General features: G+C 35.6%; 1 protein-coding gene across 4 annotated transcripts in view; it reads left to right on the forward strand.

The window, feature by feature from the left end:
* Positions 1-19305, forward strand: part of diaph3 (diaphanous-related formin 3) — a 283916-nt gene that overhangs the window by 22130 nt on the left and 242481 nt on the right. For 2 of the 4 annotated variants that reach the window (XM_051912519.1, XM_051912521.1), the window contains exons 2-4: positions 3044-3076; positions 8786-8959; positions 13795-13899. In XM_051912519.1, coding sequence (XP_051768479.1) covers positions 3044-3076; positions 8786-8959; positions 13795-13899 — 312 coding nt within the window. Of the gene's footprint in view, positions 1-3043; positions 3077-8785; positions 8960-11104; positions 11929-13794; positions 13900-19305 lie in introns of those variants that run through there. The other 2 variants (XM_051912520.1, XM_051912522.1) reach the window with 2 other exon arrangements.

Here is a 19305-nt window from a genome sequence, read left to right on the forward strand (position 1 = left end):
TGTGAATTTGTTTTGACTCCATTAATGAAGTAAGACTGATGGCTGTGATGCTTGGCCGAGCCACCAATAACTGCACTCTCTGTGTGTGTGTGTTTGACTATAGTGTGTACCACTAGGTGAATTAATAGTGCATGTAAATGTTTAAAGGAAGGTTGTGAAAATGTAGATTTGGAGTTTGACTGATTATAATGCCTGCCATCTGGGATGGAGTCGAACTGTTTGCATGAGCCATGCTGGGTTACTGCTAAATAATCCAATTCTCTCTCTAATGGAGGACTGGAAAGAACCTAGACTAAGAATACAGGCAAAATGTGCTGTTGTTTGTTTGCTTTGTTCCTCCTTATGAGATTTGGCAAACCATTCCTCTAAAGAATTTCCAAAATAAAATACCGCAACAGCATTAGCAAACATGCTTTTCCTGAGCACCGCGAAAGCCGTTTTTCCTCAGCGCACGAGAGCGATCCAAAGCAACAGATGGGTCTAATTTGGTCCTTAATCCAATATGCAGACATTCCAATTGCATATTAGCACATTCATATGTCACCAAGGAACATTTTCTCATTTACAATCACCTATGAAACTTTTGTCTTTTACACAGATGGCAGCATGCAATGGTGAGCTTGTAACCATGGAGAGCAGTTACAAAATTGCACTGCATGCAATTCAATTCTCCGTCTTGAATTTTACGTCTTATCTTTTTGTCACTCTTACTCTGAATTGGTCTTTAATGTGCATGGAGCACTGTGCTCAGGTCCCTTAGTAATTGTCAAGGGATGGCGGTGTAGAATTAAATTAGAAGGCTTCTTCCCTCTCGTCTTGATAATTGCATTTCCAATTATTTCTTCATACATGTATATTGCAGGCATTTCTTCTTCACTTGGACTAATCAACAGATTTGATCTGAGAAAGATTTTACAGTTGAGAAATTCAGAAGCAAAAAAAAACCTTTCTCTGTCTCTCTCACACACACGCGCACACACATTCACATGTCTGTTCTCATAGAGTTTATGGTATGAAAATGTAAACCCTTGAAACTCATTAGGAAACTCATTAGCAGGCTTAATTGACAGGTTGTTGCATTTTATGCATCGTCTTGTGGATTTCATGTTAATGAAAGATTAGAGTATTGATTGATGTTGGTGGTTTTTGTGTAGTGAGAGTTTGGATCCTAAGCTTTCTTTGTCAATATTTTCACCACTTACACATCAGCTTCATTAAATTAGCTGGAAAGTTTGGCGTATGTGTCTGTGTTGCCATGCTTAGGCTTAAGAGACTCCATAAACGGCACATTTTTGGCAAGACGGCTTTAAACTTTGGAAGTCTTACAAGAGATGCTAGCCAATTAATCTCATTTAATTATAACTAATATCTTGGCATCTGTGTGGTGACACTGTAGACCAGTTTAATTCTTTGTTTTTTTTTATTTTTGTTTTGTTGTGTTCATTTTGTCTGTCCACAAATTAACATCCCGCATCACATTTCTTTTTTTGTGAGCCTTACAACTGTTTTGAATTGATCTGGTGGCTGTTTCACCTGCATGATTTTTTGCATACGTGCACATTCGCTTTTCTCTCATTAGTCTTTGACGAGATCAATGAATAACCTTTTACAGGATTACTTGTTTGCACCACGTTCCAGGTATTAGGAGAATATAAATAATAATAATAATAAATCCCGATCTTATTCCTAAATGACAGTGATTCGGGATCATTCAAATATGCCTTGGCACAGTATCATTACTGTCTTACAATAATTAAAATTATCACAGAAGTACTGGAGTAAAAGTTCGGATATAAACACTGATGCCAACAAAAGTGATCGGTATAGAGCAGGGATGGGCAACTTTGATAGTGACGAGGGCCAACATTTTTTCTCCTTAATACCAGGGGGCCAGATTACTAATCCACACTCGCACCTTTTACACCGCCTTACTCAATTTACTTTTTAATAAGGGAAATCAATGTACAATTAATGTATTTTTTGTAATGTATTTATGTAATAGATTTTATGAACTGTTAAACTTGTGAAATTTTGCTAATACAAATGGGAAACTTTGTTTTCAGTTAACAAGCAATATTACTCCAACAAGCAAATGTAAACATCTCAATTGCATTGTCTGTAAATTTGCAACAAACAAATGTACAGAAGACCTATTTTTGATTACAAGCCTAGAGAACATTTTCAACTCAGTCTCGTTAAAAAGTGCTTATTTAAAAAAAATAGTTGTTCCATATGGCATTACCATAATCTACATCAACATATTACCATGAAAAATACTTTTTTTTTTTTTTTAAATGTATAAGAACATAAGTGCATACATTTCTGTCATTCATTTAGCAAAAAATGTTTTAGTAGTACGCTGTTATTAATACGGGGATCGGCTGGAAATGGTGACCTCTCCTGGATTGATTTAGTATTAACATTATAATCTGAACGCAATCTTTACATTACTTGCTTTTCAAATGTCCAGCGGGCCGTATTTAAAGACACGGCGGGCCGTATGTGGCTCGCGGGGGGCCAGTTGCCCATCCCTGATATAGAGCAGATCAGCCTTTTGAAAAATTATTGTATCAGTTACATTGTTACGCCACTAGGTGGTGACGAGTAACTGTTAAAAAATGTTGTCATTGAATTATTCAAGAGATTCTTTCAAAAACGCTGTTTCATCCAGTAATGAAACATTTATAAGTGAATGAATCATTGAATCATTCATTCAAACCCATTTTTTTACGTAATTCATTCAAATTAATTAAACATTTTTAAATAGACTGCAGCAATTAACATTTTGTCAGAAGCTTTATCAATGTATTTTAAAGTCTTACAGATTTTTATCATCTTTGACTTGAAATCAAAAGCTTTCTTCCAGCTATGTCACCTGTCATGTGGACTGCAATGTCATCTTCAGTGCCACTGAGAAATAATTCTAATCATGTCTCTCTCTCTCTCTCTCTCTCTCTCTCTCTCTCTCTCTCTCTCTCTCTCTCTCTCTCTCTCTCTCTCTCGCGCTCTCTCTCTCTCTCTCTCTCAAACACACTGTTTATAGCACTTAAACATCAGAACACTTACAGATGATGTGGTAAGAGTCCTTTATTCAGGTTTTTCTCCTTCACTCTGTCAAATATTCACTATTTTTCATTCTGTCTTGTTCTTCATTAACAAGCTTACATTTTTTATTTGATTCCTTCTCTGATATCTGATATTATTAACTCCTTATCACAGATAATGCCTAACACAGTATTTCAGTCTCATAACCACAGCATTTTATTCAGCTCAGGCTTTTTTGAAAAAAAAAAAACCAAAAAAACAAACAAACAACTAATCTGTCATTACTACAAATGTACTGTGATTTGTATATCTGTTGATATCTTTCTTGCTTGTCTAACACTTGAGGACTGCCTTTTATCAAGCATGTGTCATGTTTTATATTTACATCACCAATGAGGCTGCATGTATCTGTAAAACAAATACAACTTGTGAAGCTATTCAGCTCATGGTAAGTATGTGGAATATCTGTCTGTCTATCTGTCTGTCTTTGTGACTTTCTATCTGTCTGTCTGTCATCTGTCTGTCTACATTATAGTAATTTCTCTTTTCTATAAATTCATGGTCATTTTGTTAGACCTAACATAAACAAAATCCAGAATTAAATCAGGAAACTTGACAATCAGGATGTAAGAATTTATTATAATAAATATCCAGAGAAACTGGAAATGCATTGTACAACATAAAATGTACACAGTACAAAATGTGGTCTGGTGTTAACATTTTGAAATTTTGCTTTTGTATCAAGATAGTCCTGAGGATAGAAAGTAAACCTTGAATAGTGGAAAATGTCAGAAACCTGTCAGAAAACCCTTTAGTGAATGCAAAATCAGGCTAATTAACAATTTAATTTTTTAATTCTTATTAGCAAAGATTGCTGGAATTGTTTGTGTATGATTTTATTTCTTTTGTAAGTATGATGAAACAAAGATGGTGCTGAATCCTGAAGCATGTTAGAATTTCATGTACTGGTCTGAATTTCATTAAACATTGGTTGTATCAAGTCTGTGCAGCTGGACCTGTTTCCTCTAGCAGCAGCAGAAAGTAATGAAATATTTTGGTTGGAGGACTTTAGGTCATGGAGTGGAGCAGTCAGTTAATTTAAACAGCACCTAGACCATCTTATCGATGGAACTCAGTGGCCGTTTTTTTACCCTCATGGTGAATAGCCCCAACTTTGGCATTTAGCACTGCAATCACCTCCATCCTTCCTTCGATCTCATATCATCCTTCTCGCTTTCCTCACTTCTGCCATGCTTACTCACTGTTCATCTCTTCACCAAGTTTCCTCTTTCCTCAGTACATTTCAATCTTCTCTTCTTTAATTCTTCGCCTCTTGGGTCATTTAATCGTTTCCATCTCTCTCTCTCTCTCTCTCTCTCTCTCTCTCTCTCTCTCTCTCTCTCTCTCTCTCTCTCTCTCTCTCTCTCTCTCACCATCCTTCTTTATGGTAAGATCACTCTTGTGGTCTTAAAATGTTTAGATTCTTTTGCATTATCGATTGTCATCAAAATGTGTTTTTGTTTGTGTTGGTTTGGTATCGATTCACAGTCTCTAGTCGCCATAGGGAAGGTAGACGCAGGAACAGGGTAATCAGGATTATGATGAGGTAGACACCGCTGGGACACTCCTTTGCTCTCTCTCTATAATGCACAATTGCACATGCACCCTAAAGTCAGGTGCAGTCTGAAAAGAACGCATGAATGAAGTGAATAAGAAAAGAGACTAAATTAATTAGAGGTGCAACGGTTCAGATTACTCACGGTTCGGTTTGTATCACGGTTTTAGGCTCACGGTTTCGGTACGGTTCGGTATGTGCTTTGTTCAGGTAAAAAATTACTACTATCAAAAAAAAAATAAAGAAAATAAGAACAAATAATCAAACAGCACAAATAAATACAGTAAAGCAAAGATACAAATAAATAAAGCTTTTCAGGTTTTTCATGTATCCAGTTTTCAGGTACAGAAATTTAATAAAGTTGCTAATAAAATGTAAAACAACATTGCATGTAATCTTCACTGTATAAATTAAATAAAGATCAATCATTATTAATTATTAAGTTACTATTCAGTCATGTGCGATGAGTGATTTCCTTCTTTTGTTGTTTGATTAAACACATTCAGACAGCAGGAATGCAAGGGCTGCTGTCTCTTTAAGACATAATACACGGATCAGTACACTGATACTTAACACATGCGTTCTTTCTTGAGTGTATAAGTTCACTTAAGACATAACCGACTATGTTTGCCAAGACGGGCATGCTGACATAATTTTGTGTGAATTTGACCGTTCAGGCACAGGACTTGAAAGACTGTATTTGCGAGCTGTACACTCGCTTCCGCATGCACGCTTCGGATGAGTGCACAAATCTTCTCACAGCGCGCACGTAAGTTCTCTTTCGCACCTTGCACTCAAAAGTTTAAATTGGCAAGGCTTAAATGAGTTTAGTTTAAAGGCAGATAGCAACTTGTGCTGTTCAGGTCTCACCTGTGCTTGAGAGCTATCAACACCCGGGTGATGACGGCGTAAATGACCGTATAGAGCATACGACACTTACATTGAACAAATTTTAGAGGAAACCAGAATGCGTATCCATTGACAGAAACATACACTAGCCTAACTCTGTCTGTCTGTTTTATTTATTTTCTACAAACCATATTATAGATGTGTATGCGTCGTCAGATATGAGATGATCCGCGGTGCAAGTGCGTGCCGAACCGAGTGTGCAGAACGGTATGGTTCGTTTTTTTTCCGAGAAACCGTTTCACCCCTAAAATTAATTACAAATGGAGAATAAGGTAAATGAGCAGATGCTATCTTGGTAGTGGTTAACTGATATATTGCCAAGGCCGATATCAGTTGATTTTTTTTTTTTTTTTTAATTACCGACATCAGCCGATACATTTTTCTGATAAATTATTAGACAAGACTGTTGAAGTCAACTGTATGTGAAGGAGTATTATAGCATTCGCTTTCTATTATTAGTAATAAAACTGGATAAAAAAGAAGTTGCCATCTAAAGTATAAATCTGTTTATTTTACAGATGAATTAAGTTCAAGTAATTGTTTTCATATTTATTCATTTTTTCAAATGATTTATTTATTTCTTAATATAAATATACATTTCTTCAATTGTTATGCATTTGTTTTTACTATCTTTAAATGATATAGTCTGACATATCGGTCAACCTGCTCTCTCAGATATTGTTATTAGGCATAAAAAAAAAAAAAATCATTATCTGTGAAACACTAATTCTTTTGAGAAAATGTACAGAATTTTTAGGGTGGCAGAATAATGTAGGACATGTTTTCGATGAGGGAATCATGTCCTTAGATAATGGAGTCCCCCCCCCCCAAGTGAGGGCTGATGTTTGGTCATGGTAGAAATGTGTTTTGGGGCTGAGAGGCTGAATTACCGAAGAGGGGTCTGGTGGAGTGATCAGAAGAGGAATGAAGGGGAATGAAGCCATTAGTAACATCAAAGTGTCTGTTGGCGAAAAAGGGAGAGAGATTGCATGAAAGTAAGCCGCAGACTCACTCATAAACACCTAAACAGCCCTGAAAAGCACTTCATCATCTAGATCAGCTCGCGTTGGCTGCGGTATGATGCCTGTTGTTGTTATCAAGGTAGCGGCTGCACATATTTATTTATCTATTCACCGGTAACGAGTGTGGAATAGCAAAGCGCTTCTTCCCTCCGTTGGGGATGAATCTCTGTGATTAAACTGATCAGTGCCATCACTCAATGTAGCGAAGAGACGCTTTAGGGCAGCAGCAAACCAAATTAGACAGATGATGGTGTCGTTTGGTATCAGACACCACACATTTGCTCCCTGCATCGGCTCTGTGCACTGTAATCGCTAGCTACACTCTGATCTACTGCTTGTGTTTAATTAATTTTACATCAGTGTCATTGCTGATTATCTCAGCGTGTTACTCTCCTTCTCAAGATAATGCGCGATGGGTGGCGTCGACAAAAAATATTCTCGAAGATAACTGCTGCTAATTCACCCACCCCTCGAAAGAAAGGGGGCAAGTCCCCTGAAAATAAACCACCTACCTTTTCAGCCAACGCAGACATCTCAATCGCCCATCATCTCCCTGTTGCGCCCACAGGCCCAGGGAGAGAAAACAGCTCTCTGACATATCTAATCCAATTAGGAAATCATTATCTGTGTGATGCGGAGGCCCACCACCTCGATATAAATCGACGGCAAGTTACATTGTCTCTGTGGACGCTCTGTTCGTTAGGCATGCTGAATGTGAAGCTGACAGACTTCTAATGAAAGTCTGCTTACAATAAAGAAAGCTATAACTGATCATAAACAAAGTTCACAGGGTAAAGTGGGTGTTTGATAAAGATCTGAAAGCTTTTGAACTTCAGTTCAGGCTGATCTTTTGAGGCCATTAGTAGGTATGTACAAGACACCTGTGCCTTATAGATTTGTTGCCTTGTTACAAAGATTTAACCTCACAGCCTGTAGAACTGTCAACACAGATTAAGTTCTGCATGTTTGATTAGTTGGTTCAATGTTGCCTTTTATTCTAATCTTCACAATTGCAGAGCTATAATAATGGAGATCATGATCGTAGCATGACATCTGAGGGGGGCAGACTGAGCCAGTCACATTTTTTGGTCTCATTTTAATCACATTTTAGCTTTTCTATAGTAAAAAAAACATGTTTATTACTATAGAGAATATTCACATTCACACTCCATGCAATTCCATATAATAATATTGAAGTGATTTTACTATGATTACAGAGAGCAGCAAGCACGTGAAGTTGTTATGGCAACCAGATACATTGCACGTGGATTACCTGTAAGGGCTGAGCGGAGTATGCATTGAAAATGCACTATAAACACAATATTTTAAAGTAGGTTTTTAATAAGCAAATAAAGGAGTGAAAAAATTACTTGTTAACTTAAAACAGACATCTGTTGGGCTGTTATCTGCCAAAAAGCAGATTGATCATATGACAACTTTTGATGCATGTGAAATTGGAGGGGATGTTAGAGTTTGATTGAATATAAAAAAATAAAAAAATAAAAATAAAATAAAAATTCCAAATTTATTAAATATGTGCATATTTGCTTTCAAGTTGAAAATATATTTTATTTGCAAAACTTTTTTTGTAGCAATACAAAATTTGGAAATAATAATAATATTATTATTATTATTATTATTAATAAGTTATTTATTATGAAAAATAAGGATAACATGTTATTAGAATGAGTTTTTTTTTTGCAGAAAGTAATTTTTTTTTTTAGCAGTTAACAAAGTTTGCACATAATTTGTGCTTTTGTTTTCTTTATAATTTGTTTATAATTTAGTAATTTACAATGTAATATTTATATTTTAAACCTTTTTTACACTGTTTTGAAAACAAAATAGTATGCTGATTTAGTGTTCAAATAACATTTCTTATTATTACTGTAAAAAATGGTTGCGCTGCTTAATATTTTTGTGAAAACCGTGATAATTATTTTTTTTTTTCAGGATTCTTTAATGAATAGAAAGTTTAAAAAAAACAAAAACAAAAAAAAAAAAACATTTATTTGAAATTGTAATCTTTTGTAACAATGTAAGTTACTGACCCCAACGTTTTGAATGGTAGTGTATATTTTGCACTTTTAACTAAATGGAGAAAAAAAAAAATCTACGTAACATAGTCAACATTAATTATTATAATTTAATCAGTCTCAATCATACTTTCACAAATGTCTAATTTTTCTCTTAGTTGGACAGATTTTCCAGTATCCGGATCCCTGGCAGTAAAAAGGAACGGCCACACCTCTCCCACATGTCCAAGCATTCCTCTTCTGGTGACTGGTCCACTTCCTCTGAATTTGAGGAGCTTTCTTCAAAGATCACGTCGGAGAAGGAAATCCTTGCCCTCTTTGAGAAAATGATGGTAAAATATATTTTGTTATAGACAAATGTATTCTGTAATTTTATTTTTTGAAATGCATAAATATGTAAACAGAAACAAACATTGGGTTTCATTCACTAATAATTGTGTGGATTGTTTGTATTTATATGCACAGGAGAAATTCTCATGAAAAATTTCCACCTAATTCACAAAACGTGCATGTGCACATGGATTTCTTAACCTTGTTTGAACATTAATGAACTTGGAGTGTTTTAAATGAGCGAGCACTTGCACGAGATTAGTAATTTGCATTAAAACACGCCCAAACCATGTCCATATAAGGGCTTTCCGCTAGGGCTGGGCGACATGGCGAAAAAAAATCATATCTCTGTTTTTTTTTTTTTTTTTGTTTTTTTTTCCCACTGAAGTGTGTAGTTTAGCAGAAACTCACTTGCATATAAGGCCTGTCCACTCCTGACAGGAAAATGGAAATATTTGTATGACTTTCTAACATTTACAGATGGAGAATATACCTGTGAAATGTAAGTTATGCACTGAGGAAAACACCCCATCACAAACGCATTAAACTGCGCAAGTATCTGTCAGCACATGTCTGTCAGGGCATCTGACGGGGCAAGCTGCTTTAAACTACGTGTTAACTATATCGTATGAGTTATTTAAAGCCCTTAAAGGGATAGTTCACCCAAAAATGAAAATTTGATGTTTATCTGCTTACCCCCAGGGCATCCAAGATGTTGGTGACTTTGTTTCTTCAGCAGAACACAATTGATGATTTTTAACTCCAACCGTTGCGGTCTGTCAGTCGTATAATGCTTGTCAATGGTAACTCCATCTATAAGAGTCAAAAAAACATGCACAGACAAATCCAAATTAAACCCTGCGGCTCGTGACGACACATTGATGTCCTAAGACACAAAACGATCGGTTTGTGCGAGAAACCGAACAGTATTTATATCATTTTTTACCTCTAAAACACCACTATGTCCAACTGCTTTGCGCATCCGGTTTGTGAGGTCTGAAAACGCGCTCTGATGACGGAAGTGATGTCTCGCGCTTATACTTTAATGAGTGCAAGACATCACTTCCGTTGTCAGAGCACGTTCAGACCTCACCAACATCTTGGATGCCCTGGGGGTAAGCAGATAAACATCAAATTTTCATTTTTGGGTGAACTATCCCTTTAATATTAAGCATGTCTCATGTTTGGGACAAATTGTATTATACATTTTCCCCTCAGCAGCTCACTCAGCATCCTCTGCTATTTTTCACATGCGCTCGTATCAAAGTGCTGTATATCGATATAAATGGTATTGCCTCATTCCATATCTTATATAAAAAAAAAAATATCGATATATCATACAAACTTGATATACCACCCAGCCCTACTTTCCGCACACCCTTTCCTTTCGTCGCTCTCAGTAAACATGACTCTCTCTGAACACACTCTCTGAGAGTAAGCGCAGCAAGATCCTAGAGCAATGCCAAGTGTGCCATCCTCAAAACAAGTTCAAACAAAAAAATACCTTTAATACAAACCCAGATTACAGACCTCTGATTAGCTAGCTGTACATAACACAAATCTTTAAGAAGAAATGTGTATAAAATTTCATCTTGATAAGTTTATAGGGCCACTCAGAATATGTGATTTTTGCATACTTGGTTTTTAGTTCCTAAATTTTTTTTCATAAATTTAGAATAAAATTTAGAACAAAGTATGCACGGTCAGTAAATGAGACCCAGTAAATTATCACAGTAAAGGATTTGTTGATATGCATTCATGCTTTTGTACACATGTCTGCTTACTGTGGACATGTATAAAACTAGCTAATAATCACTCCTACACAATGACCTTTATTAACCTTTCAACCACAATAATCACTAGAGGTTTATTTGCAATTATGTTTTAAGAAACGCAACCTTTTCATAATGAAATGGATTGTTATGGGTCACTGACCTTAATCAGCTTGTATTCATAGAAGGACAAGGCCCTCATTCTTACAAACGCACATACTCAAACTCACATCATACAGTCACAGCCAAATGTTTGCAAGCACCTTAGTTTATTGTGGTAAATAAAAGAAAATACGCAAAAATAAAATAAAGTATAGAGATGTTTTGAATTCACTTTAATAAACTGATGCTTAACCTACAATGTAGTTTTGATTTGGAATTTGGACTTTGTCATTACAAAAATTTCACATTATCAGATCAAATAAGCACAGCTTGTTCACTAGAGCTGCATTTGAAATTTTAAAATATTGTACTGATATTTTTGTCAGTTTAAATGTAAAAAAGCTTTAGGCCTATACACTATTTCTTTTTCACTAACTTTTTTGACCTTTCATCTCTCAGGTTTCTGATATGAAGTAAAATACCTTCACTTTAAAAACTTTTGTTTAGACTTTTAGATATGCACACAATTATGCAGCTGTTGAAAGTTAACTGACTGCACTTTTGTCATACGTTTAGCTCAAGCACATCTATTTCATCCAATTTCTCTCAAGTATCATTTTAAAACATTGCACAGTCCCCCGTTGCCTTAGCGCTATCGTATGGAGGTCCCTCTCTGTGCCCTTTCTAAGAGTGGAGGTGGTGTTAGCGGTTGAGCAGCGTCTCCAAGCACAGGATTGAGTGACAGGAGCAGCCGCTGCTGGGTAGAGAAGGAAGAGTGTGGATAACGTGGGCAGAGACGCAGTCATTAGTCACGGCAAGTACGGGTTTGGATACATGAGCATGCCAGCAGAGGTGACAGGGCCAACGGTGGTAATGGATGCCTTTCCGCTCTGCGCCCTATCCGCACCTATCCCAGCATCCTCCTCCTCTCTTTCTCTCGCTCTGACACACGAGGACTGCATCACGTCTGCGAACCCATGAGTGAAATCTTAAACGGCTCTGCTGATCTACCCTCTTGGGAAAGGGAAGAAAGGGAGAGACGCTGTGGGGAAAGGGAAATAGGACTGGAGGACACTGGGAACGTTGCACTCAACATCGTATGCAGCTGTTATTGTCTTTCTCTCCCATCTCCCTCTCAATCTCTTTCTTTCCTTCTCTCTCTTATCGATTTTATTGTTCTGTCTTTTGCCTTGAGATTTTCATGCCCTTTCTATCTGTTGATGGTAGTTGTAATCTGTCCACGGATACACGCTAGTTCTTTTCTCTTTCTCCTTCTCTGTCAGAGGTAGTGAGTTTGAGAAGTGCAGTGCGCTAGTTTGCTTTGGCACAGGACGTGTTGCTTCAGTAATCTGGGAAGTAAAATTGCCAAGTATATCTGCCAATGTCTGTCTTAGCAGTACAACAGGTTCAGATTTATGAACATGCTCATTTCTGTTTCACTGTTAATTTCTAATCTTTTCAGAAATTGGCCCATTAGATTTTCTAATACATAATTCATGACTTCATCAGTCAGGATTGTGCTAGGTACTAATTTGTAAAAGATCTCACAAAGTTGCACACAGAGAGTGTGTCCACATACACAACAGATGTTTATAACAACAATTGAGCTGACATCGTCTTTATTCATAAGTTATTTAAATTTTTAAAGTGTTTCATCAAAAACACTTGATGACTCCCTTGGAAACCCAGGGCAGATTTTTAGATTCAGATTTAACTCCGAGACCAAGCGTAGCAAAATTGCAGTATTTGTTTAAACCAAAGTAATACCTAATTTCACTAAATATATGTAAGAACTACACGTACCTAGCTGATGCTCTTAAATTTATCACAACCATTTTGGTAGGGGAAAAAAAATGCAGCCACACAAAATAGCTATAGCCAGCTGACATAGTTCTTAACATTTTTGGAACAAATGAACCTATTTACAAGAAAGTATGCATTTAACATCTATATTATTTATTTCTATGCGTCTAGTGATGGGAACAGGCTTACGTGTCCTGAAAATTTGAACATACATTTGAGACTAAGTGTAGTGAAAATCCAATGCTATCCGTTTGGAGTCAGACTTTTTTTCTCTTGTTCTCAAGAAATGGTGCATTCAATTAAATCTATATTGTAAAAAAACATATTAATTTTTGGTTTCAGTTCTTTTTTTTTTTTTTTTTCTTCTAAACTGTTTTGTCATTATTGCCCAGTTATTTATATAAGAATTTTTTTTTATATAAAAAAAAGTGGTTTTAAAATTAAATATTATAATTAAAATATGCTTTGATAGGAATATTTAATACATTATTTAAATGGTCAAATAGTGAATTTTTTTTAACTTCTAATGACTGGTTGAAATGCATTTATTTTTCAAATACATTATTTGTGCATCAACTTCAAAAATAGTGGTGAAATTTTGCAACAATAAACACCCAGCTTGGCAATTTTGCTAAATTTATCCAAATTATACGTACATGGAGATTTTGTCTAAACAAAATGGTTTGAATTCTTTTATATTTCTTTTTCCTCTGATATATTTAAGACATTGAAGTATTATCAGTCTTTCTTTGTGTTTTTGTCATTTTCATCTCCTTTCCTTTTTCTTAATGTCATAAGATGCTGGGAAGTCATATCTGCCTGATGAATTCACGAGTAGAGGTTGACATCCTGCGGTTTCATTTATTTGCAGTTCGAAAAAGAACAGGTGTTAGGCATGGTTTGATTCATGTGAGCATTGAAAGATGTGAGAGCTCTTTGCTCTCTCTGTTAACAACCAGCATCTCCAGTACTATTTTTCTTTTGAGCAGAAATCTGTAGAAATCACTATATGATTCGTTAGTCTCTTTTGTTTGGATCAAAGGTTTCGTCGCTTATAATGATGGAGATTCTCATAAAGCAGGTCACAATACTGAAGGACTTAAGATTTTTCTTCTTGTAACATGATTTTTTTCCTCCTTGTATGTGGTTTGTGTTTTCAGGAGGATATGAATCTTAATGAAGAGAAGAAAGCACCACTCAGAGAGAAGGACTTGGGCACAAAAAGGGAGATGGTCCTTCAGTACATCATCACAGCTGCAAAAACTGTAAGTCAAAGAATAATTGCAGCCACACTGACTAACATATAAATCTAAAAGCATGAACAGTAAAATTCCTTTGAGCTTCCATTTGCTTCATATTGGATTTCCATTAATAACCCTGATACTGAATAAAACTTTTTCAACCTGAAGGCCATAGGAGGTCATGTCACAGACCGATCCCATGTCAAATGTGTCAGTGTCTTTGTAAGACAGAAAAATAATAAGCTAAGGTGCGGAATCACCACAGAGTCACCATGTGCATTCGTGTCTGTGTTAATTTGTTGTTGTGTCCCTGTGCCGACTGTGTGTGAGTTTATTGTACTGGTGGGTTTGCCCTGATAAAAATATCTGTAACTGCAGGCCACTTATGATGACATTGACAGGCTAAAGACTGTATTTATCGGAGATGATTGCCCTCATTTTAGTTTGTCTCTTTTGTTCTCTTGTCCTGAGGTGAGAGGGAGGTGTTGAGTCTCCTCATATATACTTATGAACTCATATTGCTGTGGTAAAGGATGGCAAGATGTGATTTTACATCATCTCCCAATGTGTAATTCACCATTTCACTTTTCTACAAATAGTCTGGAGCTTTGTACGCTAGAATACAGAAGGAAGAAGAAATGCTATTGAGAAATAAAAACAGACATTAATATAAAAGCTATTCTTAAAATCCTCCTTTTAATTTGAAAGTTTGGCTTCTTTATTCTTACAATTTATCTGTAATGGGTTTAAAAGGATTGAGAAAGTGGTTTTTTATTTATTTTTTTATTTTTTTATTTATTTATTTTTTAATAGTCATTCTTTAACATTTATTAACATTTTATACCTAATTCAGCTTGTATGTTAATCTACTTGCTGATTAATTAATTAATTAATTAATTAATTAGAGTTTGCTAGAGTTTGCATTGGAGAAAAAAAAAAGAAAAAAAAAAGAAACATCAGGTGCTCATCAAAAACTACAGGTGGGAAAATTTGCCCCAAGCATTCTTTCTCATACATGCTGATTGGAGCTCTCTGCATTAGATTGATTTCTGAGCTTTAAGCCATGCCGCTTAGAGGATTGTTTGTCTGTTTTTAAGTCCCGACGTGTTGGTGAGACAGACTGACAAGCATACATGTCTTAGAATTGAGTCTGTTCAACAGATCCTCCAGTTCTTCCACTGCACGACATAGCTACACACAAGTGGAAAATCTATATGCAGGATTCAGGCAAGGTGGATAAAAAATGCATTTTTTCTGCCGAAATTAATTCCCCAATCTAATCCTCCTGTCGGTTAGCTTTGCGTTCGTTTACAGGGCCTACGAAGAGAAACAAGAACAAGGGAGTTTAATTATAATGCTGCTCCCCTCTTTCCGCTGAGAATTTAATTATTTTGGAGTGCTTGGAGATTTCGGGATGATTCAATTTGGATTGTATTTGCTATCTGGAGTGGCTGGTCGAGACTTGTGGTTTTTCTCCAATCAGCTTTAGTCACTTTCTGCATTTGGAGTGCTGAAACTCATAGACCTTGGAAAATCATGATAAAACTCCCAATGTATTGGAATCTATTGAATTTTCTCAGATAAAATGACCTCCAAATAGATGACCCAAAATTATTGTTATTCCAAGTAAAATAAAATGAAAATAAAGTGTTCCTCCATGTTGATTTAAATAAAAATAAAAGTTCTTTATTGGCGTTGATGGTTCAATAAAGAACCTTTAACATCCATTTACAAAAGGTTCTTTAGATTATGCTTTATTTCATGTTCTTCACGCTATGAAATTAATAGTTATTTCAAGAGCTGTTCACTGAAAGTTTCTTTGAGGAACCAACTTTCTTCTATGGCATCGCTGTGAAAACCCCCTTTTGGAACCTTTATTTTTAAGAGTGTATGCTGGTGGACTAAAACCTTTTGAAGGCAATAAAGGTGTTGGACAGAAATAAAAGCGTTTGAAAAGGAATACTATTTAACATTTATAGGAATGCTTCTTACCCTGCATTCCCTTGGGGTCAGGTGAACCTGAAACCAGCATTATTATCCTGGGCTTCCAGTTTAGACTGCCTCAGTTTTTGAAAATATATAGTTTTGCACATCCTTTCTTGTTAGGTTCTTGTTATACATAAAGCGTATTGCAAACCCTTTATAAAAATTGAATCTGTTGGACAGAACAGACTGTGATGTATTGGTGTTTTCGAAATTTCCCTTTTCATACTCAAATAAGCTTCTTTTCACACTACCTTGACTAGTTTGATGGATGGACATTACTTTAAATGTGGAAAACGTCCTGGAGTTTCTCTCTCTCTCTATCATGCACTCGCCTGCTCCTGCCCTCCTTCATCTCTCACTCTCTCCATCTCTTGTCTTTTGACATTCAGGCCTGGTTGTTTACCCCCTGTCCGTGTTCTTGACGAATAATTGCCTTTCAGTGAAGCCTTTCCTGTTGGCTCTGCTCCTTCGTCTCGCTTGGTAATTGAAACTATAGATTCTGGCATAGGCTCCTCTCCCTCTCTGTTAACAACATTCACCTTTTAAAACATTCACCTTGCCATTGCCAGCATATAGTGTTGGTATAATGACCATTCGCTGTACCTGGAATGAATGGTCATAGTCAAAGCTTTTGCTCTTTTGGCAATTGATGCATTGTCATTAGGTGTTGTTTAGTGCTCATTAAGTAATATTAAAAGAGCTGGAAACAACAAATCCCTGATGTTCAAATGCAAGTAGCATGTTGTCGTGATGGACAGAATTGAGTAGCATTTAAAATGAAAATGATGTCATCATCCAGCTCAATTGTTTTCATACAATAGTGCCAGTGCAGTCATATTAAATGACAGTCATTAAAAGACAGTTCAGTCAGTTAAAATGAATTCATGAATTTATTGATAGATAGGTGGATAGATAGAATGGTTTGGTAGTTTAAGGGGATGGGTGGTTGGATGGATTGATGGATGGATGGATGGATGGATGAATAGGTGGATAGATGGATAAATAGATGGATAGAACCGGGTTTGGTTTGTGTCACGGTTTTAGGGTCACGGTTTTAGTACGGTTCAGTACGTGCTATGTTCAGGAAAAAGAAGGCCTACTGTCAAATTAAGACTAAAAAATTAAGATAAATAAGAACAAATGATCAAACTACAAGCAATAGCACAAATACAATAGAGCAAAGATACAAATGAAATAAGAAGTGCTTTTCAGGTTTTTCAGATACAGAAATTGTATAAAGTAATCAAATGTAAAATAACACTGCATATAATCTTCACTGTATAAATTAAATAAAGATCAATCCTTATTAAAGTTACAAAAATTATTCAGTCAAGAGCAGTGAGTGATTTCTTTCTTTTGTTGTTTGACCACACAGACAGCAGCAGAATATTAGGCAGCTGTCATTTTAAGACTAATGCACGGATCCAATTTACTGATAGGCTACTGTACAGTCTTTCTCGACTGTTTACATTCATTTAAGGTGTATTAGACTATGGGGCAGTTTCCTGGACAGGGTTTAAATCTGTTTAAATCTATTTAAACTATGGTTGAAATAGGAATGGTTGAACAGGGTTTAAACTATTCTAGGCCTTAATCTAGAATAGTTAATCATGGCTTAAAAAATGGCTTTAAGATTAAGTACAGATTACTAACATTTGGACTATGGAGTCCTGAACTAGAATAAACAAGAATATTTTAAATCCAACTGTGCTAATCTGAATTAACACGACTGAGGTTGCCTATAAAATATGGAATGAATCAAGAAAAGCTTAAAATTATATGGAACTGACATGCAAATCTAAGGAAAACAATGGCAGCAGAAAAAAGACTGCAATCAAAATAACTTTACTGAACAAAGGAACTCCTTTTAAAGCAATAGCAAAGAATAACTGCACTCATCAGTGAACGAATAGACAGGTGGGCAGATTGATAGACTAATAGATGGATAGACTGATAGATTTAAATTTGTTTAGTTTATGCATTTCATAATTTTCTTCGTCATATTATAGAAATTAGGGATGGGCATTTTTATAAAATATTGTATTCAAATATTTGGGCTCGTAAAAAACGAATATTTGAATATTTGTTTATTTAAATGACGTTAAACGAGAAGGACGTTTTTTTTTAATTAATCAAGATTTTGTAACCATTTCTGAACAAGCTTATGATTAAGCAATATACACAACAAGCTTACGTTATATACATAAGCATACGTTTCTTTTAGTTTAAAGCTTTAAACAATATATGCAAACACAAAATATATAAAGAACAAAGCATTTAAACTCAAGCAGCGTGAACGGGAAAAACGCTAATAAAGCAGACAGTGCCAGTTATCGTACAAAACATACATGATACACTCGTATCGTGTTCATATTGTTTCACATGTTCATGTTGAGAAAAACAATAATATCCACATGCTCGGGTGAGAAAACGAGCTGCGCTGACGAAACAAAGAAAACGATAATACATAACGGTATGCTAAGTTTCTAACAGCAGCACTTTGTGTTTTCTCTTCGTAAATATGTCTCCCTCAACGAAACTTAAAGGAAGCATATGTCTCAAAATCGTTTTACTATCAGATAAGTTATCTTTTTTGCTGCGCTTACCTGTTATGAATGCAGTGATGGACAGCTGTCTTTCCTCATTCGACTGGTGTTTTGATTTCATGTGCTTTCTCATTATGGTGGTGATATTATGATAACTCGGTTTCATTAAATCATTTGATCAAAAGTAATTACATTTTGCAAGATCATTTTCATCCAAGTAATTCCAAACTTCGCGAGGCAGACAACATTATGTGATGATCATATAAAATAAAATAAACTTGTTAAACACAGCGCCACCCGGTGCATATAGTTATAACTGAGTTTTAGTGCTTAGGATTTATCATAGATTCACTGCATTTACGGCCAGCAAAGCAACATAGTAAAATTCGAATAGGTTTTTTTAATTTTTTGAATATTAATTACAGGTTGAATATGCGACTATTTGTGCACACCCCTAATAGAAATTATATTTATTATATTTTATATTTATAAAATATCTTAAAAATGTAAAATAATGTATGCACACTTCTCACACTTTCGCTGTGATTCTTTTTTTTTATAATTACAATTAATTAAATCTGTCCTTACAAATTAAATTTCAATTCAACTTCCTGTGGGATGTGGCCAGTTCAAGTATTGAACTGAAAGGTCACTAATTCTTCACTTCTGAATTTTGCACAACCCTGGTGATGGTGCCTACTTCTTTGACCAGTAAAGATAAACATAACAGTGATTATTAAAATGGCACTGGTTAATAAAATGGTGGATGGTCAGGACACGATCAGCCCAGTGTGAGCTAAATGAGATGTTGACTCATTGTGTTCTGAATCTGGCTAATGAGTAAAGACAGACTGCATACATACTTGAGACACCCTCAGACCAACACTCATCCCTTAAT

This window comes from Ctenopharyngodon idella, chromosome 11 (assembly GCF_019924925.1).
Source record: "Ctenopharyngodon idella isolate HZGC_01 chromosome 11, HZGC01, whole genome shotgun sequence".
NCBI lineage: Eukaryota > Metazoa > Chordata > Actinopteri > Cypriniformes > Xenocyprididae > Ctenopharyngodon > Ctenopharyngodon idella.